The 27,309-nt window shown below is 38.8% G+C and overlaps 1 protein-coding gene across 1 annotated transcript in view; it reads left to right on the top strand.

Annotated features, from left to right (window-relative positions):
- Positions 1-240: 240 nt before the first annotated feature.
- The window catches only part of LOC113230251 (protein patched), a 31,631-nt gene continuing 4,562 nt past the window's right edge, over positions 241-27,309 (top strand). Inside the window, exons 1-11 of the mRNA XM_026464093.1 lie at positions 241-603; positions 8,612-8,804; positions 22,994-23,139; positions 23,542-23,756; positions 23,840-24,047; positions 25,281-25,550; positions 25,631-25,777; positions 25,985-26,114; positions 26,252-26,499; positions 26,601-26,792; positions 26,919-27,062. Coding sequence (XP_026319878.1) covers positions 451-603; positions 8,612-8,804; positions 22,994-23,139; positions 23,542-23,756; positions 23,840-24,047; positions 25,281-25,550; positions 25,631-25,777; positions 25,985-26,114; positions 26,252-26,499; positions 26,601-26,792; positions 26,919-27,062 — 2,046 coding nt within the window. The 5' untranslated portion in view covers positions 241-450. The remainder of the gene's footprint in view (positions 604-8,611; positions 8,805-22,993; positions 23,140-23,541; positions 23,757-23,839; positions 24,048-25,280; positions 25,551-25,630; positions 25,778-25,984; positions 26,115-26,251; positions 26,500-26,600; positions 26,793-26,918; positions 27,063-27,309) is intronic.

Here is a 27,309-nt window from a genome sequence, read left to right as displayed (position 1 = left end):
TTATTTTGCCATACGGGAGTTCATCTCCTTTCCTTCAGGATTCTGCGTCTCATCATGAGAGTGAGATACCCTCTACACGTGTGTGGTCCTCAGGCGACTTCGTTCGAGTGTCTCCGGAAACGTTCGACCGCGTTCGGCATTCAGAACGGCAACATGACCGGTAGAATCATGATGGCGGCTCAACAAACATTCTGTCTACGCTTTCGAGCAGTGCTTGATTCAGTATCGGTTGAGTCGCGCCAGTGACGACACGTGATCTGGCGGCTCGTTGTAGTTTCGAAGCTCGGTGTATCGGGCCGCGTTTCGAACGTTACTGTGGTGGATAGAAGTGAAGGATCAGGGTGTGCATGTGTGTGGTTATGTGGCGACGAGTGATATGACAGCGTGCGCCGCCAGACGGACTCCGGCCGTCTTCATGAGGATACTGGTGACAAGTCTGGCCCCGAGATCATGGTGGCTCCCAATTCCGAGGCTCCTTCGAATCCTCGGATAGCAACTGTCGCAAACGAGACTCCCTCTGCCGCCGAGGCCCGCCACAGCGGCGACCTTTACATTCGCACCAGCTGGGTGGATGCGGCTCTAGCACTCTCCGAACTTGAAAAGGTGCAGTGTTCACTCCATTCGCGACTACACTTGAATGCAGTGTCATGTTACGATTGTCATATTGCACGTGTGATTGTTTTTCTGCGAATGTCAGTCGCGTCAAGGAACGCGGTAGTGCGGCTCGACCGTGGCGCTGACTAGCGGTCGCCGTGCGTACTATCAAGGCCGCGCGGTTTTTTAAAGGCCACTGAAAATACTGGTAATGAAAAATAGTACATATTTTATATGTATACACTTTTCATTTTACCATAATAAATCTGTATGTTAGGCAATACTCAATCGGAATTACTTCTGTTTATCTATTTTGTTACATTTTATGTTGCTCCGTATTGGGCCCCATACTTATATAAAAATAAACAAAAAAAAAACACAGTATACAAACATTCAATGCAATCTTAAAACCAACTCTGTAACCGTACATCCCAGGTACAAAAACTGAGAATGGGTAATTTATTATTACCGTGTCGGCACCGGCTTTCCACTTTATAGAGAGCATTGAAATGTTCGAGACTGGAGGAGTGGCAGCCGGCAGACGGGTTCGGGGAAGGTAGCGCTTTCCTAGAAGGCCGCACTCTGTGGTGGTCCGCCACCCCCGACAGCCCATTTGCGAAACCTTCCCGTTTAAAGATTCAATCGAAAACTTGAGACAACTCAATTCCTGGACTTGTGAACTGTAATTGTTATTGTCAATTTATGACAAAATACAGGCGGCGGAATATGATTTGAAAGGATATGAAGTTTCGTATAAATAAATACTTTTTAAAAAGCTAAAGTACCAAAAGGAAAGATTCATACTAAACGACGTCTTGCTGACGATGATGATAATCACGCATACCTAGTACAATTTAATTTATACGTGTAGTATAAGACAATATAAACGCAAATGTAGAAAACGTTGGAGAAGATATAAAAACAGCTGTAATTCGTGGTGAGGTTAATGTAACTTACGGCAGTTAGCTATAATGTAGGAGCGAGCGTGGCCGGCCGTATGCAAGATGAAGCAATTAAGGCGCAGCGGGCGAGGTGCGGTGGGGGCGACTGGCTGCGCACGCGCACGCCAGTGCAGCGGCGTCGATAGAGACATCAACGTGCCTAGCCTGATAAATCTATCAGAATAGAAATTCCAGACCACCAAAGATCACTATGACCGAGTCAATCTTTCCCAGGAATATGAAAAGACTGCTGGCTGATTCATCTAAATTACTAATTACTCCCATTTAAAAGATTGTTGATAAATAAAAGGCTCTAAAAGCTTGGTTCGATTTTCTCAAAGAGATAAGACAGGTTACAAACAAGCACGAGATTGTAAAGATGATATTATTAATTTTGTGTTTTCGTAGTCATTATCGAAAATTTGCAAACGGTCACTACATAATTATTTCAGAAATGTATTCCATATCTACTATTCATCTGTTCCCATAACTTGAATCATTAGTTATCTGCAAACGTTTAAAATGCAAAATTAGTTATTCCGAAGAAAATAAAAAATTCCATTCTACAAAGTTTTATGTCTGGCAGGACCGCACAGAGATCGTCTCGTGGAATTGAGAGATCTTGTGGTTTCCGATCGCTCATCCCTTTCCTTCTTGGTAAACAAGTAGATTCTTTCCTTTTCTCGAAGGTTTATGCCTTGTCTCTGTCGCACCTATTTTTCCCACATATCGTCTTTCCTCGTCCAAACATTGAGCGCGCCGGGCGGCCGGCAGCTGTGCCGGAGACCTATAAATGATTGTACACCCACGATTTTCAAAGGTGTAACTTTATTTTGAAATTCTGTGTATTTTGTGGAGAAAACCAAATTGACACTGTTTACTATAACGAAGATGCAATCACATTCATAAGTACATATACCGCAATAACACATTCCGTACGCACAGCTCCGAAAGGAAGAACAATGTATGTAGGCAGTGTGATCTCCCAGCAACGTAGGTCTATTTTGTAGCACAGCAGCAGAGGTTAACCGCATAAACGTTGGCAGCATTTCTGGAATCGAATTACGGCATAAATTATCTGCGGCAGCGACAGCGGCAGGCCAGCGCGACACGTGGCCCTCCACACATGATTGCACATTCACGTGTTTCCTCATCACTGCCCTTCGCTTCTGTGCCAGTAGCTGCAACAGCTGTTTAACCGCAAACGCAAGCTCAACATGAGTCTTAATATAGGACAACTGACACAAATTGACACAGTTAACATAAAATCATAATAGAAAAAAGACTCGTTGATATTTAGTAAAGACCGGAATTTCACTATCAACATATGAACAACGAAATATGTATAATGAAATAGGACTTTTATTAGTGAAAATTTCTGGTAACCTAGTCTAGTGCATTACCGATTAAATCGCTACGATATGGCAGCCGAAACCGGTTCCCTGTCCACATAACTTGGCAACTTTCTCGAGATTAAGTTGCTTTCCGCTTCTGGTTAACACCAAACATTACTAAAGCTGAGCTGATTACAATGTAATGTAAATCGGGTGCAGTTATGAGTAAAATAAGTCATTCACACATAAATATTAATAAAAAATTTCTTAAGTTTGTTGTTTCAACATACAAACAAAGAACTTTGTTTTTTAACATAATAACGCTAACAAAGTTCGTAAGATTAACAAAACGCATGTTCTCAATAACTTAAAAAGTTACTTATAGAAAAGCAATTATTATAACTGTCATTGACATTCAACACTGCGCTTATTGCCATGTAATCGCAATTGGCCAAAAGATCGCATCCTTGATGGAGACTGCTCATATTTATATGCATACAAATGTCTTTATATTGCTCTAAAAACAAAGTTTGTTTAACGGTTACACGGTGTCATAGTAGATTAACATTTGTTTCTATAGTAATGGATTTTGTAGGACGTTGTAAATATAATGAGTGGACGCTTGCTTTTTCATATCTGGATATCGCAATTATCCCGTATTTTCTTTCTTTTTTTTTTTTAATTTGACTCGAAGTTGTTTACAAAGCTCCTCAATGTTCTGTGAAATTGCGTTGCGTTTTTATACATTTTTTCTGGTTTGAAATAATATTGTATTATTACATATTCAACTTGATCATTTTATTGAATGTTAGCTATTATTTTCGCCGGCGCTATTTTGTAGTCTTGCTTAATAGTAACAATAGATTCAAAACGATTCTCCGTAGTCGGTGCAAGTAAGCGCACGATGCTCATGCATTCTGATGGGATAATGGAGGCCCACACCCACGGTCCATTATATGCAGATGTCCGGAACACCGCTTTGGTCCACGGAGGATGCCGGCGCGGATATGGATGAGGTCAAAAACCCCTCCTCTTCCTATAACTTACTAAATTTGACACAATACAAACTGCTTAAAGGAAAGAGGATGGATGAGGCCCTTCGACGCCAAAATTCATTCATAAACTAATATGTATTTAGCAAGCATCAGAGATAAAGCAATTGTAAAAAAAAATACCATCCAATTTGTATTTTATTGACCTCCAACTCTAAGGTCCTGCGATGTAGATGATGCATCTTTAAGATGAGCGTCCGTGTCACACAGCTCGCAGGTCTGCTGGCGAAGTGAAACAACACGGACATGACAGCTAAGATTGATGTATTGGTCATGTTAATGTTAAACGGACCGAAGTCCTAACAAGCGCCAAGCGCAATCTCGATCATTCAATTACCGTGCAAGTAATGCGTAATTCAATATTAAAATATTGTAAAATCTTTAATTGTAAAACGTGTCGGTAGAAAAAGAAAGGTTACCATATGAAATTATTGTAAGGCATTATTCTAATGCCATATATACCTATTCAAGCGGAGCCCACACGCGTCGCAAACATGGCCCGCTTGACAGAAAGCCACTATTTGGGTGCCTTATTATGGAGTAATTAAATTGAGACAATTGTATTGACTGTTTGACCTCAGATAAGGAACAAAGTCGGCCGCCCTGGCGCCTCGAATCAGCCTATGTCCAATACTATTTCTGAATTATCACCGCTCAATTTCCTAGAAGACGATAAAGTGCTCTGTATATTAATCACTAATAAATATCCTACTAACCATCACCACGTCGCGTGGCGACTGTGATGAGTTGTGTCACTACGTAATACATATTATGAGGTCGGCAAACTACCGTAACAGACAGTATCTTTATAGAGACTATCCCATAGCGGTAGTCATGAGAACGTGTCCATACTGGCCCAATCTCTTATCTACAGGAAGCGAACTCGCCGGCGCCAGAGCATTGCGGATTATGAGATTAATCCCGCAGTGTTTACTTTAGCAGAGTCCGTGTTGTATTATAGATTTTCTGAGAGCATATTGACCGAAATACCGTTTGAACAGTAGTAGATGGCAAGTGTGGCAATTGCACAGATTACGTACCTGAGTGACGTACCCAGTAGCTGAATGAAGAGGAGTGGTGATGCAGCGCGGGCGGTTGCGCAGCGCGGTGCGTACGCTCCACGTGGGCGCGGACCGTGAGACGCGCGGGCGGCGCGGGCGCATTCCGTGCGTGACGTCATGCCCACCCAGCGCGCCCAGCAGTCCCTCCGCGCGCCCGCGCCTCCACACGGCCCTTGCTATATCTGCCATTATTGTTGCTACGATTATTTATTTACGGTCAGAAGCTAAACAAGTCTGTTTCGGCGGGAAGCGAGTGACGGTTCATCGAACTCGCTCCGCGAACAATGGCGTGGCTCAGAACCGCCGATTGAAAATAAACACTGAGGAATTCGCTCAAGTCGCTAACGATGCTTTAATTGCCCTGTCGTGTTGGGGTCGCGTTTCGTTCTCGCAAGAGGTGCTGTGCCACTGCCACAGATATTCAGCCCTCCCCACCGAGGCACTTGATTAAATATTTCGCCAAATCTCTTTCACCGCACTCAACATCTAAAAAGCTAGGAAAAATATTACATTTTGCTATTACTACCATGGCATTTATACCCAGCTTAGCCTAGCTTACACGAGATAAATACATGTACCTAGCGTACACGAGATTTGTAGTAAGCAAATTCACATTACCGCAATAATTACGTAAATGACCAGTCTTTGCAGGCTGCGGCTGCACAGTTGTTACTGTAATAATGGAATTTTAACGTTACTGTAAATATTACAGTCTTACGAGAAATATTAAATAGGTAGGTAGAGAAATATAGTTATAGTAGGTACAATAATACTTATGAAAACCAAGAACTTGCATAAAAATATATGATTTGACCTAAAGATGTCTGCGTTTATGTCTTTTGCATGCAAATGTTAGTTCTACATTTTTCGTACGAACAATCAGTCGCCGTATTGTGAACGTTCCACATTTACTCTTCATCTAATAGCAAAATTGTTTTGAAAATGATTTTGTAAAGAATAGAGGCCGGTATAGTTAAACAGAATGGACTATCAGTGCGGAGAGAGACGTCGCGTAATCGCCTCAACTCACGGCGCAGGCGCACCGATTGAGTTATTATTATGCAATTAGTGGACGCTTCAAGTTTGGCCGCTTGCCTCGGGTTACCATGATCCATCTTCCTTTTGGGAATCTCTATATATCCCTCTCTCTCTCTCACTCTCTTTATATATATGATAATGGTTAAAAACTATTGTGATGATTAGAAATTTAAAGTGGAATGTTTGAATGCCAGCATTTAGCATATTTATAGTGGATATTTTTTATTCTAAAACACATCTTATGAGACTATCCTGAAACTGACGATTATACTCCAATAGATTACATAGATTTTTAACGTTCGATTACGAAAACGATATAAACACAACAAAATTGAATTTCCCATCATGTATTGAATAATTAAAAAACCTAACTAACCTACCGCCTTTCAACATAAGCCGTGGGTTCGAATTTATGATTCTTTGAATTTATGTGAGAAATTTAATTTGAAATTTAGCATCAATTTTTTGGCGAAGGAAAACATCTTGATGAAACCTGCATGTCGATAAGGTTCACAACAAAACGTGTGAAATACACAACCCACATAGGACCAGCGTGGCGGACTATGGCCTAAACCCTCGGCTGAAAGGAGATTTAGTAGCGGTAGAGGTCCTTGTGAAAGAGTTCGTCGAGGTAAGTACTGCAACTTACCTATTTCTGCCGCCAAACAGTAATGTGAGCATTACTGCGTTCCGGTCAAGAAAGGTAAGTGTGCTGGTGAAATTATGCACATGGGACTTGTCAACTTATGTCTCAGTGTGTCGGGCGCAATGGCATGGCAGTGTCCATCAGATTTATGTGATTTGAAGCAATTGCAGTACCACTGTACTGCAATTGTTATGGACAGGTGTCACTTACCACCAGGTGCGCGACTTGTTCGGCCCGTCACTTGGTTTCATAAAAAAAAGACCTGTGGTCATCAGTGGGACATATAAATGGGTTGATGATTATGATGATTGAATATTACCTGTAACATTTAAGAAACTGTCTATGAACTTCCATTTTCAATGCATGGTTACCCTATGAAGTGATGGCAAGGCTCCAGGCGAGTGTGGCGCCACGGGAGCGCCCGCGCCGCTACGCCGCCCGTTGCTCGCCGCTCGCCGGCCTGCATTAATCACAATCGCCACGAAATTATTTCTTTAAACCTCGCTCTTATTACCACTACCACCGCGACCAACTAAACAACAAAAAATAAAACTTCCAAAACCAAAAAATACGAACCGAATGCGATGATACAGCATTTTAGGAATGGCTACTGTGCGTGATTAATGTTTTCGAGATTTTTAATGAAACGTGTCTTTATGAGTATATCCCGAAAACACACTACATTATTAGTTAAAATAATTGAAACTGTTTTTATTAGCATTGTAATATTTATTGCTTTTTTTGCTATTCTATGCTACGAAAACATAGTTTCCGCTACTAAATGTTCAAAGTGAGAAACTAAAGCACGTCTTTAGACGACTCAATTAGGGAACGGAGATTTCAAAGTAAAAGTTAGTGACACATCGCTAAGGAATGGATTCTGTTCATTGTAGAGATGACACTGATAAGTAAATAAACTGAAACTCGATGCCAGTTTATTGATGTTCTGTTTGAACGTCTATGGCATTCCTTGTTTGTCCTACATTGTACTGCATACTCGGGATACATATTTGTGCGAACTGGTTTTTTATCCATGGTGACGACGATCTGAATGTTTTCGATTAGTTATTTGTTATTCGTATTCATTCATAAACAGTTCAATTCTTATGTTGATAGAAGATAATACAATCTTCACATTGTATTCATTCATTTCTATGAACTTAGTCATAACTGAAAGGAGGCCAAATGTCTTTACAATGTACAATTAGGGTAGGGTTAGATATCAAATGACACGTACTACACGTATTATTTTAGTAAATTATAGAATGCTAGAAGTGACACGCAAACTGGCTCTTGTAACTTATATGTTTCGTCTCGTACGGGGAATAATATACAACCCATTTTTGTTGTCCAAGGTAGGCTTTATGGTACCTAGAAGTAATCTGGTGCGACTTCATAGAATGAGGTTATTTGCAGTACCTAGCACACGATGTAAAGTGAGTGAGATGGCCCCTCTGCCCCGAGCACTTAAGTATCTAAATCTGTTGTTTAACTTTGACTCCTCGTTGGACCTTTTTGCATGCTCGGAATCAAAATTCATGTTTTCCGCAGGACGCTATCTGGAGTCCTTGACCGGAGACTGCAGCATTAAGTAATAGGTATTATGTGTTAGTTTCAAAAATGGATTTAAAATGGATTTTATCTATTTTTTCATTAACGTTAACTGTAATAATTTATTGTTTATGGTATTTTATTTATAATTTTATCAATTTTCATATTGTATTTATTTTTGTAATTTACTTGATATTGTTTGTTCATTTAGCTGTAAGTCTTACTATTGCGTTTGGGTTGACTATAAGCAATATGTAATAAATAAAACAAATAAAACAAAATAAATAAATACTGCGGGGTTAAGTACTCTGGCACAAGGTAACATTGTTGTTTGCTACAAGGTGACCTCGTCATATGTTTGACACAAGGTAACATAGTCTGTTATCTGCCACAGGGTAACATCGAGGGCGGGCGATCATCGCTGTGGATTCGAGCGTGGTTGCAGGAGCAGCTGTTCGTGCTCGGGTGCTTTCTGCAGGGCGACGCGGGGAAGGTTCTGTTCGTCGCCGTTCTCGTGCTGTCCACCTTTTGCGTCGGCCTCAAGTCCGCGCAGATACATTCCAGAGTAGATCAGCTTTGGGTTCAAGGTCAGAAATTATAATTTAATTTATAACATACCGGTAACAAAACAGTCGTTTCATGAGATATGTTGTAGAATATTTAAACTGTACGTAACCATGTCAACAATATATCTACATATACTATATTATCAACACGTCCAAGACTTTTAATATATCTTACAACAAGTGGGATACAACGCCACTCAATATTTATGTGTTAAAGCAGCCATAAAAAATTTCGTTTGCGTACTTAATAAGTGCGTATTGTAAAGTTACATGGAATAATTTACTGTACAAATGAAACACTTTAGCTTAACAACAAAGTAAAATTAGCATCCGTTCGTCTGCCTTTACACGGCAAAAGCAACCTTGTTATCGGGTGACGATCAAAAAGCGCATAGTGATCAACAGTTTGTGGCAGTTGGTGCATCTTGTTGCATACCAATGCTCTCTCCGTCCGTAACCGCTTCCGTCTGTCGAACGTGCTTGGAATCCTACGCGGACTACACAGCGCGCCGCATCGTGTGCCTCTGCCCTTATATGCACTTGATTGACTTTGACGTTTTAAATTTTTCATCGACCACCGGCTTTCAAAATCGAAAGAATGTTTGTGGAGCTTTGCATGGCATGATAAGCTGAAACATTTATTAAAACAAAACTTTTTATGTAATATTCCCTAATATTATTTTGATAATTATAGAATAAAATAGAGAAACAAAACGCCACCACTAGCAGTGTTGCGCCATGTGTATCCCAAACACAATTTATCGATTCGATCCTATCGAAACAATTATCAAAAAAATATCTAAAAAGAATATCTTAAACTCGAAACCACACATCCAATTTTTTATAATATTTACGGTTAGTTGTTTAATTTTTTATTGTAGTTGATTATTGTGCAAATTTCAAACAATAAAACAACAAATAATAATTATCAATGTCTTTTTTATACAACATTTTAGTATGTTCATTTGTAGGCAAATATGTAAGAGGCAAAACTAAGAATTAGCACGTAAATTATTAGCAGATAGGTAATGATAATTAAAAGAAAATAATGATCTTGTTAATTTAGAACTCTGTATTAAATCTGTGCCTCAAGTTTACGCTATTTAAAAGTATTCGCAATGTTACAACGTAAATGAACTTATTAAAATCCGACAATGAGAAATGATCTCGGCTAATAACTCCTTGACGAATGTCATTACCTCGATCAGCAATTCTTAAATAAAATAAATTAATCAGTAGTTTTTTAAACGTCCGGTGCGCTCGTAATTGCATTTTAATTTAGTCTTGACAGTACGCATGACAAGTATGCCCGAGTATGGCACCTTTAGCAAGTTTTTGTTCCACTGATTTTGAATTACGGCTGCGTCGCGCGGTGCCTTTGAACCGAATGGTATCCTGTTGAATTAAAATGATAAAGTTGTTCAGCATTGCTAATGATAAATTTGCTTTCGATTGTTCTCACATCAAGTATTCTGGTGTCGACCCGAGCCAACTGCCTATATCTACCATTCTACGTTTTCATTTCGTTTAATTGACCGATTTAAGACAATGTTTCCTGCATGGGTGCTTCATGTCCCATACGTAAATGTTATAACCAGTTATGCATAATCAATATCCAAACCATGTGGTGTTAATAGGCTATGATAGGTCAACATTTTAATAGGCTTCGGTAATGATATTTCGATAAAATTTAATGACATTACATGATTCTAAACAATAAATAAAATTTATGACAAATCTATTACCATATACAAATAATTGAGGGGTGCTATCTGCCCGAATTAATTGGATCATTTATAGTGCCGGCCAACATTTTCGATTGCGAAAGTTAAGTGGCCAATTTTCGTAGACCTGTAATTATTTGACCTCTATAATTTTTGATCAAAGTATCTATATGTATGAGCTTAGATATTGGTCGTAGTGTTACGTCAGAGCTCTGATTACTTTTGGCAAAAATGAAATAGCTTTATTATCCGCTCGTAGGCTTTTTCGGCGTACATTTGCATGGATATCGCTTATTATTGGCGAATTTTATTTGACGGCTATAACAGTTCGGGTTCGAGAGTCCCTTATTATAAGTTGATATTTGCAAGTTATTCAAATATTAAACCTACATCAAGAGTTAATCTAAGCTCTTTGAATAATGAATACACATTACAAATAAACGAGTATTCTATTACGTAGATCGCAATATTTTAAAAATAGGTTTAAATTACAAAGATTATTCGGTATATGAGTAAATAGATAAATATTGACTTCCCGTTGTCCCGGAAGGAACTTGGTTCGAGGACAAGCAGGATGCAAGCGCTCACTTATGCGGGTGACACGTCTCTTATTCTAGCTGAGTAGAGGAGACAACAAATTGAATTTAAAAGTAGTCGCCTAGCCATAATCGGGACAGATATGTTTGACAAAAAATAAAACAAATATGTATACGAGATTGAGATCCAAAAAAAATATTGTAGTAGCTGTAAGGTTCCTTTCTGCCGCCAAGCAATAATGTGAACATTGCTGCGTTTCGGATTTTAAGGGTAAAGGTGCTTGTGAAATTACAGGCATATGGGATCTTTAACTTATGTCTCAGGGTGACGGACGCAGTGGCAGTGTTCCTCAGATCTTTGCTTTCTAAAGTTCTCGCTACTATAACTATTATCGACAGGAGCGTCGCTCACCAGCAGGCTCATGACTTGTCGTCCCGGCTGGTTGTTGTCATAAAATAAAATAGTTCCATTTCCAGTTTCCAACGTGTGGCAATCGCGAAATATATATATAATATATAACGCCCACACACTCAACATAGCCCCGCACTAGAGAAACCATGTGTTGCAGGTGCCATGGACACACACACAGACAAACACAAATTACACACAAATTCACGAGAGAATAAATGTAGGCCATACAAATATTTCTCTCGGCCCGGGAATCGAACTCCAATATAGCTTTTTGCGCACTTGCGTTGCGTTTGGTATATAACTCCTGTATGCCTACCATACTATTTATAGTGTACGTGTATCGTGGTCGCTCCTAAAACTAATTACACAAACCAACCATCTCAATAAAACATAATACCAGTTTTTACTGGCCGTATATTATAGTTTACCGTCATTATTACCAGTTCACAAGGAAATGTCCTTGATCTTGCAGCACAAAAGAAAGAGCAATCCTTTTTCTTGTTTGTTCCTTTTAAAACCGGGTGGTCCTTAATGAATTTTTATGAAAGGGGCCCACAATTGATGGCGTAAATTTAAACTTAGACGGAAAATAAATGTATTTAATCTTCTCGTCTTGTAATTTGTGTTTAAAGTGACTTAAAAGTGGATATTTTGAATATGAAATAATATGCAAATATAAAGAGCGTTGGTAGCCCAGTGAGAAAAAAATATAGCTTGTCAATTGCGAGGTTGACTATTCGAATCCCTGTGGCGGCAAGTTTGTTTATTCGTGTTTTGTTTATGTAATGATTACAGGTAATATTTCTCGCGACGGTAAAGTAAAACATCATCATGAAATAGTGATGACGTGGATATGGTGCACATTTACAACATTTTGGGCATAAAAATAAAGAGAATCTTTTTAACTGCCTCTGTGGCCGTACGGTTACCATTATGGTCTGCCACGCAAAGGTCCCGAGTTCGTTTCCCGGCCGGGAGATATGTTTGTATGGCCTACATTTAGTTCTCTCGTGAGTTTGGGTGTAATTTGTGGTTGTTTGTGTGTGTTCATGGCACCCGCCATGTAGAGTTTCCCTAGTGAGATGTGTGTTAAAAAAAACGTGCCCGGATTTACAATTTCATTTTGCGTGATTTATGGACGGATTACGAGTATATGTTCTTCTTCTTATCTTACCGATGAGTTACATTATGTAATTATTACATTAGCCACGCTAACCGCGTCACAAACAGTCGCCATTAAATCCTCAAGCATGCGGTTGTTAAGGCACGCACACGACACGAATTGACACGATGTGAGGTAGACTATAGTCTGAATTGCACGAGTTGCACTGTGGAGTGATCGATAATGCATAGGGAGCCGAGTGTCGATAGCCATTCCATGTTAAAGCATAAATATAATTTCTGAAGTGGAAACTACGACGTCACGTAATTAAGGAAGCAGACAAGTATAGCACGTCCGTCGTCCGCTGGAGACTGTGTGAACTCGGTTATAAAAGAATCATCATAAATTATATCACCTTGCGCAACAGCAATAAAAACTAAACTTTTTTATGTTGGGATAAATTCGTTCAGTATCTCATTTGGTTACTTAATTAATTGCGTTCAAAATAAATATAAAAAGGATGTTTACCTGGATCTGACGAAACGTTTTAGCAGATGCATACTAAAGCATTTTCCGATAAGCCGATAGGATAGGTGTTATAAGACCCTTCGCCACTGATAATTAGGTATTGTTTTGATATATTTTTAAATGCTTTCTAGATAATCTTTAAAAACATTTCATAAGGTTCAATATTGAATCCGTAATGAAACGGGAACGTTTCAAAAAGGATGTAAGCGATTTTGTACAACAACCTGCCACCACTTGTATCTTCAAACGATGTGTGCAACTTTTTACTTTTTCTCTACATTTACATACACGTACGTAAACGTATTTCATTTTGGTGTATCGTCTTTAATATTACCTAGACAATAGTCCCTACGGTAGAAAGAAAGGTTCGTAACAAACACGTAACATTTTATTAAGTATCCAAAATTTATGATACACAAAGTAATCTTCTCTCTTCATCAATAGAATAAAATAAGACTCCAAAATACCCATCCACATTAAAGAGCTCGCTACTGTCCAAACAATACAAATACATTGAAAGGTAACTCCTCACAAAACCTTATCGTGGAACAATGCCGGCTCTGTTAAACAATGCCGAAGGTCCTGGAGTCGCCTAACAACTTAATTAGGTGGCCCGCGGCCGCCCGTAAATATCCCTACGTGAAATTACGACCAATAAAACTAAAAAAATGTATAACATTTCTATTGACTAACAAAAAACGAGGGACTGATTGTCCGGTCCGCTTTTGTGTAGACGCCTTGCTGGGCCAAAGAGCGAAGCTCACTCGTCTAATATTGCTTGAGCTCACCTTTAACTAAAACTCTGACTTGTTAAAGTACTCAGGATGGAATATAGAAAGGATCAAGATGTTCTGGCACGTCGATAGAGTTGAAATGACAGTTTATTCAGTGTAGAGAATGTAATGTTATTATTTGCGGAACGTGGAGTGTGGTATAATCTAACAGGTAGTAGACGTGGTGTACTGTTTGTGTCAATGGAATTCCGGAAAAGAGTTTCATTAACACCCAACATCCAAATTCAAAAAAAGCGGACCTACTTGTGTCTATCATCACCGGATCCGAAAATGAAGATCGGAAAGAAACTCCTTAATAAATGCAGGGTCCCGTCAAATTTCTTATTTGACGGGACTCGTCTTCCTGTCACAAATATTTTACTTTGAGTGGCATGAAGATAGCTTTTCGCGGTCACGATGCCCAATGGAGTCGTTAAGGCGGGTTCGAATGTCAAACGAAACGCATACCTGAGTTATTTGTAACTTATACAGGGTACTCGTGTGTATCGTCTGTCTGGCGCTTGTGTTCTGTTGTGGCACGCTGGCGGTTCGTAGCGGCGGTTATCCGAAAGCGGTTAGTTTTTGTTCAAAAACCGGCTTCAGTTCGATCGATTTGGCGACCGTGACTGGAATGTTACGGATTTTTACTTATAACATGTTGGTTAACCATGGTTTATCATTACTAAAGTTGTTCTTTAGACATTTTCACTTGTTTCCATATTCCTCCATTAGTGTATACTCTGAGAGAACGACGACTAGACTGTTTGTTATTATTTGTGTCCAAGAGAAACTTCGGGAATCGATAACTGGACATGGCTAGGCTTAGTGATGAAAAAACAAGACAGTCTTCACTAACAATGTCGTTCCAAGTTAAGACGTCTTCATGGCTATGGAGCGGCTCGCCGATCGCAAAGGACGCAGTTTGTTTATTCCGCCATCCATCTGTTGTCTACGCTGGCTAATTTGCATAGAGGTCCAGGGGGGTGTGCGGGCGGGGGCCGGACCACACGGGCTCGGCGCGGTGAGCGCGGGTGGCCACAACCACATGCGCAGGCTCACGTAGTGCCCCCGCTGTCCGCCCGCGCCCCCGCGACGTCATTCATTGCGATCGTCTCAACTGATCGTTCGCTACCACATCGAGTAGAAATGTTGTCATTATCGGTGCGCACGCATCGAGAATGCAATAAAAGGTTGATTCGCATTCGCATCGGAGGCAATATGTTGACAGATTTAGGTACGACGCGACGAGTCATTACGTATTGTGTTGTCACAGTCACAAGTGGCTGCTCGTTATGTATTGTGCAATAGGGTTTGTGGGCTTGATAAGGAGTAGCGCTTATTGGCGGGAGATGAATGATGCCGCGGTTAAGAGTCGCGTGAAAGTAGCGAGTGTGCCGGCGGAGCAGACGCGTGATAACCTCGCCTGACCTTGCGCACTCCTCGTCTTACTCCCGCGTACCCACCCACACTCGCAACATTGTTGCAGTGCAATATGAGTACGGATATTTGTGGTAATTTATTTGTTGATCACCAAGATATACTGGAAAGGTTAAACTTAATTTTACTTACCCAGTATACAACCCCGTAGCAACTCGACACTCTATATAGCTCTAGCCATGCGATGCGGATCAGGCGCGAGTGCGGGTGATGGTGTAAGCGCGTCGTAAATCGCCCACGAGCTGGAGGTGTTAAAATAGAGCCGCCCTGTGCGGCCGCGATCATTCCACTTGCTTTATGATAATCCTCAATATCCGGCACGGGCTATCTTTAGCACTCACTGCTGAAGGTTGGACGACCCTGACTTTCATAGAACGTACCTAGCTGAACTCTTGATGCTCACTTGTTTTAGGTGTCCGTAAAAGTATTATACTATCTAATAACTGAGTTTGTTCATTTTAGACCTAGCATTTTAAGACCGAAAATAATTTTGCTAGTGCCTATAGTTTAAACCTTTTTGCTTAACTTGTCTTCCACTAATTTGTACGAGAAGTGTACAGGTTCGAAACGAGCAAAAGAAATCTTGACAGATCTCTTAATCAAAAGCTTTTGTGAAGTCTTTTTATTAAGTTTAATGCTTATTAAGCTAATTTCCATACAAAGTGTTCTGCGAAACGATGATGGCATTAGCATTAGAGCAGCCTGACAAACAACCGTCGACAGATGGGGCGTACGAACATTCAACACGCCATATTTTAGCTTATAAAGAAATAAAATGTAAATGACAAGAGTTATCTTGCAGTTGATTGAATGTCATTTGCATAATAGGTATGAATTTTTTGTTATTTATCGTTAACTCGCCTTTAATGGATATTAATGGAGCGGACGCGATACTATGGTACACGGAGTACTTTTGTGATAAATGTCTTAATTCATGTTATATTAATTATTAATACAAAGAGTGAACACCAAGAAAAGTCCTTTAATTTGACAGGACTCGAATCTGCTTCCGTGTCATACCAGAGCGGCGCTCTATCAACTGAGCCACCGAGTTAACAGATCTTCCCAATCTGTCTATACATGTCAGAAATATGTGAAAGTTTTCTTCACTCCTACCTTGTTGAGTTCTTCGATCTTTCTATTATTTATTACAACAAACTAGTGGAGTAATTTCACAAATAATCTCAGTTCAGAGTACCAAAAAAACCGACCTCAAAAGTCATTCATCCCCTAGTTTGCTATCCCTAGAGGTGGAATATTTTCTTCAAATGTAAATGAGACCGTTACTGAGGTACCCTCTTTCCGACAAAAAAGAATCATCAAAATTGGTTTACAAATGTGAGTTATCGTGTAACATACTTACAAAAAAAACACAATCGAATTGAGAACTTCCACCTTTTTTTTGAAATGCATATAAAAATTAAAATAAGTATCATGGGAATGAAACTATTTTGACTGTGTCAACCGTGACCATGGGACCTGTAAAGGGCCCGAAACGTCGGTTTGTTTGAAAAAACAAATATACGCGATTTAAATCCGGAAAAATAGTTTCATTCCTATGTATAACAATCGCGAAAACCTAAGAACTCGATATAAGTATCATGGTTTTAAAACATTATAATATTCATTACAATCAATATCATGTTGTATTTTCAACTGCACTTAACGATGTTTCCACCCCCCATAAACAGTACGATTCCTCTTTATGACTACAGAAACATCTTAAAATAAAAGTGTAATAAATAATGGGAAATGAAGTCAAACCCGATGGATGTAGCTATTACAGCTAACCGCAAATAAAATTGTTACGAACGCCAGTTGTTATTTTTGTTCTATTTATGATTTAAACAAAGTTCAATATTCTAAAATTATCTTTGGTCATGCCTCATCTTACCATTTCACTGAGTACTGGTAGACACTGGTCTGTGTGGTATTGATTTATTTAGTTGACAACGATAACTTAGTTACTAAATATAGATTTATTTTACTTCGTTAACAAAAAATTCTTACCATTTCACTGAGTTTTGGTACAATCAGTTGGTCTGTGGTGTTAATTTATTTTGTTGAGAACGAAAACTTAATTCGATACTAAATATGATCAAAGTACATAACTTGTATAGATTTAATTTACTTCAATAACAAACAATTTATAAGTAAGATAATAATGGCGTTCGCCACCTCACCTATTTTTGCCGCCAAGCGGCAATATGAGCATTACTGCGTTCGAATTTTGATGGTTAAGGGTGTTGGTGAAATTACAGGCACATGGGTCTTTTCAACTCATGTCTTAGGATGACGGGCGCAATGGAAGTGCCCCTCAGATCTTTGCGACTTAAAGCTCTGAGTGACACTGTAACTGCTATAGACAGACGTATCGTTTATCTACCTCCAGGCGCACGACAAATATTTCTGTAGTTGTAAACTTGTAAGATTGCCTGTTAAGCAATAATTTTGCGAACATAATAAATAGCGCTCCTTGTGGTACGCCTGTCGACACAGCAACTGTTCAACACTTTAGAATGCTTGAGACCAAAATAATACGAGATCATGATTTTGTAAGACAAACTATACTTCGTTGGAGCACGAAAGGATATACGAGTAATAAACTATAACCATGATGATACTCGTAGTTGATGAACAAAAATAATAAAATATATCATATCATTACAATAGTGTACGTTAACTCAAAATATGTGAAATTTAAGATTATACCATTTCTGAACGTAAAATTTGATTCTCTACAAGTCAATAAAACCGTCGCTAGAATATTGGAAAAAAACAATTAAAAGACATCTACTTAACGGCAGTAGCAGTGCTATGCAATATGAGTTTTTTTTAAATTATATCTGCGTAAGCACGATAATGCAACTTACGCTTTGATTGACATGATAATAATAATAATAACAATAATAATATTTCGTATATAGGCTTCATCATGAAGTTTCAAACCCTAAATGATTATTTATGAAAGTTCGTGACTACATAAATGTAAGTGTACATGTATGTAAATACAGTTTCTCAAAAGTTACTTGAAGGAAAGCAACATTAGAAAGGTGCTGAGCCATTAACAGCCGCTATGTCGACTACTGACATATTCCTTGTAAAGGCAGTTCCGAGTAAAACAATTCTGACTTTCCTCTAAACACGCTGTCGGTTGTAGCATTTTAAGCTATTTTAAGAAACTATTTTGTTGCTGCATTACGTAACATGTGCACTTTGAATACTTTGTAACACAATTTAAAGTTTAGCAAGCTCTTGTTTTCCTTGCATACATTGATACAAATCTGCCATGGATTCGGTTCTAAAGTCATAAAATATAAACAATTATAACATTTTAATAATAAAAAAACTAACATCAAAAGTTTGTGGAATAACACCTATTTGCCAAGTTTTATTGAAATCTGTTAATTGGAAGTGGATTAAATCCAATAAACCGAATTCATCGATTAATTTTCCACCCCGTAGAGGTGGAATATTCTCTTCTAATTTGAATGGTACCTCTACTAACGTGTCAAACCAAACCAATGCAAGTCCCACCAAGTACAGTGTGGTTTAATTTTATTACAACAAGACTTTCGGCTGTTACTAAGAGAAAATAAATTTATTCGTTTTTTAATAGAAATAGCTTATATCGATACCTTACTTTCTCAAACACGTATCTTATAAAGAGTGATTATTCAGGAGATGGCAAAAATTTCCATTTATTTTAAATTTCTTATCAAGGATGTTAATTTGGATGCATTACTTTAAGAATAGGTAAAAGCCCGGGTGTGAATATGAATAGTGAATCAGCCTGCAAACTTAGAATAATAACACATAGAATGATAGTTTCATATCAAACGAACTGTCACAAGTGAGGCAAAAATCAAATTCATGTAGGCTAGTTGTAGTAGTAGGTTAATTTTCGGTTTTAGTGAATATTTATATAAAAATACAAGTTGAAACGCGTTAGTTCCTTGAGGAATGTGATGTTAGTATCTATTTTATGTTTGTCTGACGTATTTTTACACTCATTTACCGTACATTTCGTCATTTTTAGCTAAAATTCATGAGCTGTTCGCGGTACAAGTTGCCCTTGAGCACTGACGGCCCGCCCGCTCGTGTAGGCCCATTGGGAGCGCTTCAATTTGCCTCACTTAGCGTGTGCAGACTAGCTTTCTATGCGTTATATATATATATCTATCTAAGCCTGCAAATATGTATATACAATGCATTTTTTGCATTTCAGTTACTTTGTTTTTTAAGATACGAGTTTAAGAAAGTAAGGCGACGATATTGCAAAGTAAAATTATAATGGCTGGGTTATATTTAATATCTAATATACAAAGTAAGTTAAAAATGTCTTAATATTAACCTCAAAATTGAAAAAAAAACCGAAAAAAATTTTTTCAGGTTTTTCTCAAAAAATTGTTTTTGATATTACAGTGTATTGGTTTCACACGGCACCTTTTCCAACAAAAAAGAATCATTGAAATCAGTTCACAAATATCGGAGTAATCGCGATACAACTTAGAGGATGGAAAAAATAAAGGAAACAGTCTCAGCGATACACACACAAAAAAATACGGTTGAACGTCAAGAACGTCTTTTTTTAAGTAAATTAAAAGTACCATAGACAATGTAAATCATGAACATGATACTTTTGTAAAACGTACCTGATACCACATACCTCTCTTCTTCTGCTACTCATACACTAACTCGTGTCCAAAATAATTGTATATGAACGAATATGTTGTGTAAACATAAATACGGTCTTTTTTATCTCTTTCTACTTATTTTCTTCTTAAGCCATTGTCAGACAAATGTTAAAAACATTTCCACGTATAATCTGTAACATGTTTTGTTAACACCTTCTCCGGTTCTAATTTAGCGGAGGACAGAGCGGTCTTATAAATCAGCGGTTGGTGTTAATTGGAACGAATTCCGCGACGTTCGACGATAACGTACAACGATTTAGTCCCAAATCGCAAAAAATCCTTTTGGGTCGTGGACGGAACTGTCTCGAGATAAGAAGTCAATCATTCAAGTTTGTCGTCTGTGCCGCATCTTAGTTTTGGGTGCTTGTTAATTTGTTGCCTATTCACATTTCTTTACACTAAAGCTATGTCACATTTTAAATTAAAACCGAATAATGTAAACTCTTTGGAGCAAATAGCGATTGTGCTTAACGTTTAAATTTTTTTTTAAAGCCATAAAATTTAAAAAAAGAATAAAGATACAACGAAGAAAGAAATAACGAGAGAGACGATTTGACGTTTCTTATACACAAAGTTACTGAAATGCAAAAAATGGATTGTTTAAACAAGTTTTGCAGGCTGATTTCACATTACATTTCCTTCATATTCACACGCTGGTTGTCACCTATTCTTAAAGTAGTGCATCCAAATTAACACCTTTGATAAGAAATTTAAAACAAAAGAAATATAAAGTTTTGCCATCTCCTGAATAATCACTCCTTATAAAATACGAGTTTGAGAAAGGAAGACATCGATTTGGTATAGACTTTAAATTATAGATGAAAAATTAAAATATAGTTAAGGCTTAGACGCCTTAGCCTGTCCCGAAGGACGAAAAATTGTACTACTACTACTAAACATTGAAAAACCATTATATTCCGAAAATTCGGTTTACACTATTATACAACTACATTACAACGTACGTCACTATTTATAGTACGTCATCACTTTTCGTAGAATTGACTAAATTAGTTGTCACAGTTTTAATTAAACTCGGGGCGCTAAAATGGGGAGATGTTCCGAGGGAAGTGGCGAGGGGAGTATTATGGGTTGGCAATAAATCACCGCAGGATGTGTTAACTATCGCGCTTGCCACTATGCTACGAACAAATGTGTCGACACCCGCCAATAAGCCGACGTAGAAGCTGATGGGTACCGCCAAAATTAGACGGGTTTTTTGCCCCTTAATTCCGATGCTTGAATCGAAAATAGTACAGCGAGTTCTTAGAAGTAACAGTTAGAAATAAAAGTTATATATAATATTCTTTGTTTAACTATATGAGAGATTTACATACACAGTTATAAATTAGTTAAATTCGTTCGAATTAGTTGGTCCAACAATTTGCTTTATGTGCGCTAGATGATTAGGTCCCCGGTTCGACCCCCGGTAAGATCAATTTGGGGAAATTAATTTTTCTGGTCTTGGTGTTGCGAAGTAAATTCCATTCCTCTGGTACTCATACTACATGGAATTCTCTAGTTTGATACCAGGTGAATGTGATGTGGCTGTCACATACAGTCTGTCTTGTTAGTTTTATTAGGTATAGTTTGACCATTATTATAGTCCCTTTTATAGTCTTGCATAAGGTTTGAAAACTGTGCGATGATACAAAATATGAAGATTATAAATTGTCCTGCCTTTGTCCTTAAATGCCGCCTGTTGGAGGTATAATAAAATTGTTGAACTACGGAATTTTGTTATTTCTCAAATTCAGTCTTAACGCATACAATGTAATTTAACATCCATGTAATTGAAATATTATATAGATTAACATGCGAGTGAAATGCCTTTTCGTTACGATATTTCAACGACTCGCAGTAACCATTACTAACACAATTTACATCCCTATAAAGATAATACGACTTGTCCTAAGGAAATGAATGCACTACAAAGTAGCTATTGCAAATAAATTATCACGAAACCAGCCCATAAAGCGTGAAGCTTAAAATGTTGTTGCCACACATTAAGAATAGTTATATGCAAATGAAAGAGCAGAAACAGGATATTATCTGAGTACAACTAGTACACGAATAAGTTAATTAAGATGTCTGTACCATAACGACAGAGACATTAAACTGGCGATTTATTTTAATGAACGAATGCAAGCGACTCCGTCCACTGTAGCGGGGAACAAAAAATGGTTTTAATGCGATATTAATTGCACTTTTGCTGATACCTATAATCTATAATTATGGTTTTTGGTCGTATACAACATTGTTCACTAAGTGTATCTTTTCGGTTTCTTTTTGCCCTTGTCTACATTTTTTTATAATTTATTTTTGTTAAAGCTTGCGAACAGAACCACGAACCCAAAAATTTACTCGTGAAAACTAAGATCGTTCTATCATCTAAGTAGAGACATCATTACTTAAAATTCCTACCGGACCCACTATTGGAACTAAGAGTGGAACCAAAAGTCCGCAAGAGAATAGTTGCAAAAATTGATAACTGTAATAAGAATTTAATTTAATTATTAATACAAAGATCGAACACTTCGAAAAAAATCCTTCGATCCGGCCGGATTCGAACCGATGTGTTCTAGCAAGCTGTGCCAGACGCTATGCTAACTAAGCCACTGAACGAACCAGTGGACCTCACGAATTTTTCCATGTGCTTGTTTGTCGGATCGTCGCATTTGGTTTTTGACGACTTTTCAGCCGTAGCGTCATTTATGAGAAATAGTATATGAAAGTATTTCGTCACCCAGTTAGGTAACTTTACAGCTACCAGCCCTGGCGAGAGATGTCGCTATTATCTATAATTAGTAATAAATTATTAATTTTATTATTGAATGGATATTAATAAATTATTATTGAATGGATATTCTTTATTTTTTCTGAAATTACTCTACTAGTTTTTCATTGTTTCTATAAAAAGAGCTAACAGTAAATAAACATAATTATGTACGAGTATATACTCTGTATATGCTATTTCTAAACGCACAATCATTGTTGTTCACAGAGGGTGGCAGACTAGAAGAAGAACTCAAGTACACAGCAGAAGCGTTGGGAGAAGTTGAGTCCTCGACGCACCAGCTTATAATACAAACAGCCAAGGATCCTGACGCATCAGTGTTACACGCGGGCGCGCTGCTTGAACACCTAAAGGTAATTAGGCCTCCCAATTAGTATGCGGCCCGAAGCTGTCTATTTAGTCCCAGAACTATATAAGTCAAATAAGTTGTTGTTTATTAAATGACACGTATCTTAGGCACCAGATCGTCAGGAGTTTCAAGAAGCATTCAAGTAACTTTCAACTGCCTCCATGACCGAACGGTTATCATGCTGGACTGCCAACATAGAGGTCCCGACTTTGTTTACCGGGCTGGGGGAAATTTTTGCATCGCCTACATTTATTTCTCTCGAGAGTTTGGGTGTAATTTGTCTTGTACGTGTGTTGCACCAGCGACATAGGGTTTCCGTATAGTGCGGGGCAATGAGTGTGGGCGTTATTATTATTATTATCGTATTTATTATTATTATTATTATTATTATTATATCCTTCGTCAGGTGGTGCACGCAGCAACACGCGTCTCAGTGCGTATGTTCGACAACGACTGGCATCTGAAACAGCTCTGCTATAGCCCCAGCATTCCTGACTTCGAGGCTTACCACATCGAGAAGATCTTCGACGGCATCATACCTTGTGCCATTATAACTCCACTCGACTGCTTCTGGGAGGGCTCCAAATTACTTGGACCCGATCAACAAATTTTTGCACCACCGTGAGTTTTATTTTTAATTATAAATGTTAGCCGTCATTATTATAGACGTACCTTGACAAAAAATTTATTCATCCTCTTTGCAGTGGTCTACAACACAAATTAAGATGGACACACTTAAATCCACTAGAAGTTTTAGAAGAAGTAAGGAATATGAAGTTCCAATTCCCCCTAAGCACAATGGAAGCGTACATGAAGAGAGCAGGCATCACGTCCGCCTACATGAAAAAGCCCTGCCTCGACCCCACCGACCCCGAGTGCCCAGACTCGGCACCCAACAAAAAATCAGGACAAGTGAGTTGTATGCTAAATTATGTTATAGACATTCTTTCAAACTTCCAAACTGACGCAAGGGCTGAGTTTCAGGTAGTAAAGTGGTATATGAATAAATCCCTTCTATTGTCCGCGAGCGAGCTATGTATAAAATAATTTGTTACGCCTCTGTGGGACCCACATTAGGGACCATTACGACGGCTCCCGCTTCTTTTATGAAGACTTCAATTTACGACAATTTTACTAGCACATAAATAATGCGTGTAGAATCACGACAAATAAAATAACTTTATCGAGGCGAACGTATAAAGTTTAAATACATTTCTTAATAATAAAATATTTTTGGAAACGGTCATAAGGCAGGATGAAAGCGGTTGCCGGCGGGCAGATGGCGCGGCTACCTGCCGCCGGCCGCTGCCCGCCGCCTCGTTGCCACTGCAGAGAAAGTTACTTCGGAAACTGAGAATTGAGTTGTACGTGATAGTATCGTTTGAAAAGACATTGATTTTCAACTGAAAATTTAACGTCCATCATTAATTTGGCTGTTTTTATCACAACGGGGTACACCACTTCCCCGAATTTGAAATAAACATCGTGTTTGCACCGCAAGGAACGGTATATTTCGTGTTCGATTGTCTTACAAATAGTACATTGGGCGCAAGTCGAGTGGATTCTGGGTAGGGCACGTTTTTGTATGTCGGGTAGAGCGGGCCCCGCGGAGCCGCGCCACCCACGTTCGGCGGTCCGCGGTGCAGACCTGCGCGCATTGTTCCAGCGCCCGCGCAGCCGGACCGCTGCGCTGTATTATACGGGCGCATTGTACACGCTTCAATGGGCCTCGTTTGCCGCCTTCACAATGACACTATTATATCAATAATACTCGCCACCCGAACCAAACGAACGCTTCCACGGAAAGTTCGTAAATCTTTCGTCTCGCATTGTTCCTTGAATAATGTCGTCAACTGCACAGGTGACACATTGAGCCAGTAATGACGGCCAAAACATTCATATTTTATTTACAGAGGCCATAGCAACATAGTGGAATCGATTACCTTTTATGGCGCAATAACAAGCTGATGTTTTCTGCTTTTTGTACTCTGCTGAACAACATCACCAGATAAGGCAGACGAAATATCATACGACACAAAATCTAGTCCTATTGTATGAATGGATATCTAGTCCTTGCATGCATGAGACGTCCCCAAAATACAGACACTTTTAGCGAACTATATATAACAAGATTATCATCCTCAGATCCCGGACGTGCCAGCAGAACTCTCTCACGGGTGCTACGGTTTCGCTGCAGCATACATGCACTGGCCGGAACAGCTCATTGTAGGGGGCGCCACTCGCAACGCCACCTCTGCTCTGCGAAGCGCACGCGCACTGCAGACCGTAGTCCAGCTAATGGGCGAGCGGGAAATGTACGAATACTGGGCAGATGAATACCGCGTGCATCACATCAATTGGAACCAGGAGAAGGCTGCCGCTATATTGGATGCTTGGCAGAGGAAATTTGCAGCTGTAAGTACATTCGTCATTACACTTAAACTGTAAATAAAAACTTATTTTTGTACTTAATAACTTTTAAAATGTAATTTCAGGAGGTACGGCGAAAAATGGCGTCAAGTGACGACTCCGTGTCGTCATCTTACAGCTTCTACCCATTCTCCACGTCTACGCTCAATGACATCCTAGGCAAATTCTCTGAACTCTCGCTCAAAAACATCATCTTAGGCTATATGTTTATGGTTAGTGTCCTCACTTTCATTTATTACCTAAAGTTTTAGACCTTTAAATCTACGAATAATGAAGGACAACGTGATTGATAGTTTATGAATAAAACTATGTCGGTTTTAACCTATGGTTATCATACTTTTCACAAGCATTTGTTTTTATTTATTTCACTTCCATCTTTTTTGGATTTGTATGAGTTTCTTTTGCACTATTATTTTCAGCTAATTTACGTAGCGCTGACGCTGATGCAGTGGCGCGACCCCGTACGATCGCAGGCCGGCGTGGGCATCGCGGGAGTCCTCTTGCTCTCCATTTCCGTAGCTGCCGGACTAGGCTTTTGTGCTTTGTTAGGTGATTATTTTGCTTTATTTTTTAATTATTATTTGTTTACTTTATAGTTTTATTTTAATTCGTTTCATACATACACACACATCGAACAATGAACATTTACTTTAGAAACAATGTCATCGCAAACGGATTAATTCCAGGCATACCATTCAACGCATCAAGCACGCAAATCGTTCCATTCCTGGCCCTCGGTCTAGGAGTCCAAGACATGTTCCTTCTCACTCACACGTACGTGGAGCAAGCGGGAGATGTACCCAGGGAAGAACGCACTGGACTTGTGCTAAGGAAAAGCGGTCTCAGCGTGTTATTGGCTTCTCTGTGCAATGTTCTGGCGTTCTTGGCAGCTGCGCTCCTGCCAATACCTGCTCTGAGGGTATTTTGCCTTCAGGTAAGATACTAATTCAAATTTCACATTTTGATTGTCTACTTGTAACAATAATCTTTCAAATCAAATACATAATTAACTCTTTTAAAATTTATCTTTAACAGGCTGCCATTCTACTCCTATTCAACCTCGGTTCAATGCTACTAGTATTTCCTGCGATGATCTCTTTGGACCTTCGACGACGATCGGCAGCTAGAGCTGACCTCTTATGTTGCTTGCTGCCAGAAAGCCCACTGCCTTCAAGAGCTAAGAAAATTGCTGATCGATCGAAGACACGACCTGGGAAAACGGATAAGGTATTTAGATTCTCTTCTATTATCTGTGAAATTTATGTAATAAATTATACGATGGGGCCATAACATTTAAAAGAAGAAGAATAAATTATACATTTTCTAATTGTTAACAAATGGTTTTTATTGCAGAACTGGAAAGATGCAACAAGACAGCCCTTGGACCCAGACGTAGCGGAAGTACAAGCGAAGAACAAGTCGTGTTGTCTCAGTTTATCGCTCACAAAATGGGCAAAGAATACTTATGCCCCTTTCATTATGCGTCCGTCTGTAAAAGTAAGTAGTATATGAAGGTTTAAGATTACCTACCTGTAATTGTTTTATCTTATACGAACTTGAACAAGGTTTATCACTTTAATGAATAAAATATTCTTTATTGCGTATGAAGTTACAGTGGCAACACATAACAGTAATTTTAATTTGAAAGTTAATAAGCAGCTGGCGGTCTTATTGCTATGTAGCAATTTCTTCCCGGCAACGGAGCGCAACCAAAGAATATTTTCATAAATTTATAAATACACTC

The sequence above is a fragment of the Hyposmocoma kahamanoa genome, unplaced genomic scaffold (assembly GCF_003589595.1).
Source record: "Hyposmocoma kahamanoa isolate Upper Pololo Valley unplaced genomic scaffold, ASM358959v1 63, whole genome shotgun sequence".
NCBI classification, from domain to species: Eukaryota; Metazoa; Arthropoda; class Insecta; order Lepidoptera; family Cosmopterigidae; genus Hyposmocoma; species Hyposmocoma kahamanoa.
This window is presented reverse-complemented; position numbering and strand designations above follow the sequence as displayed.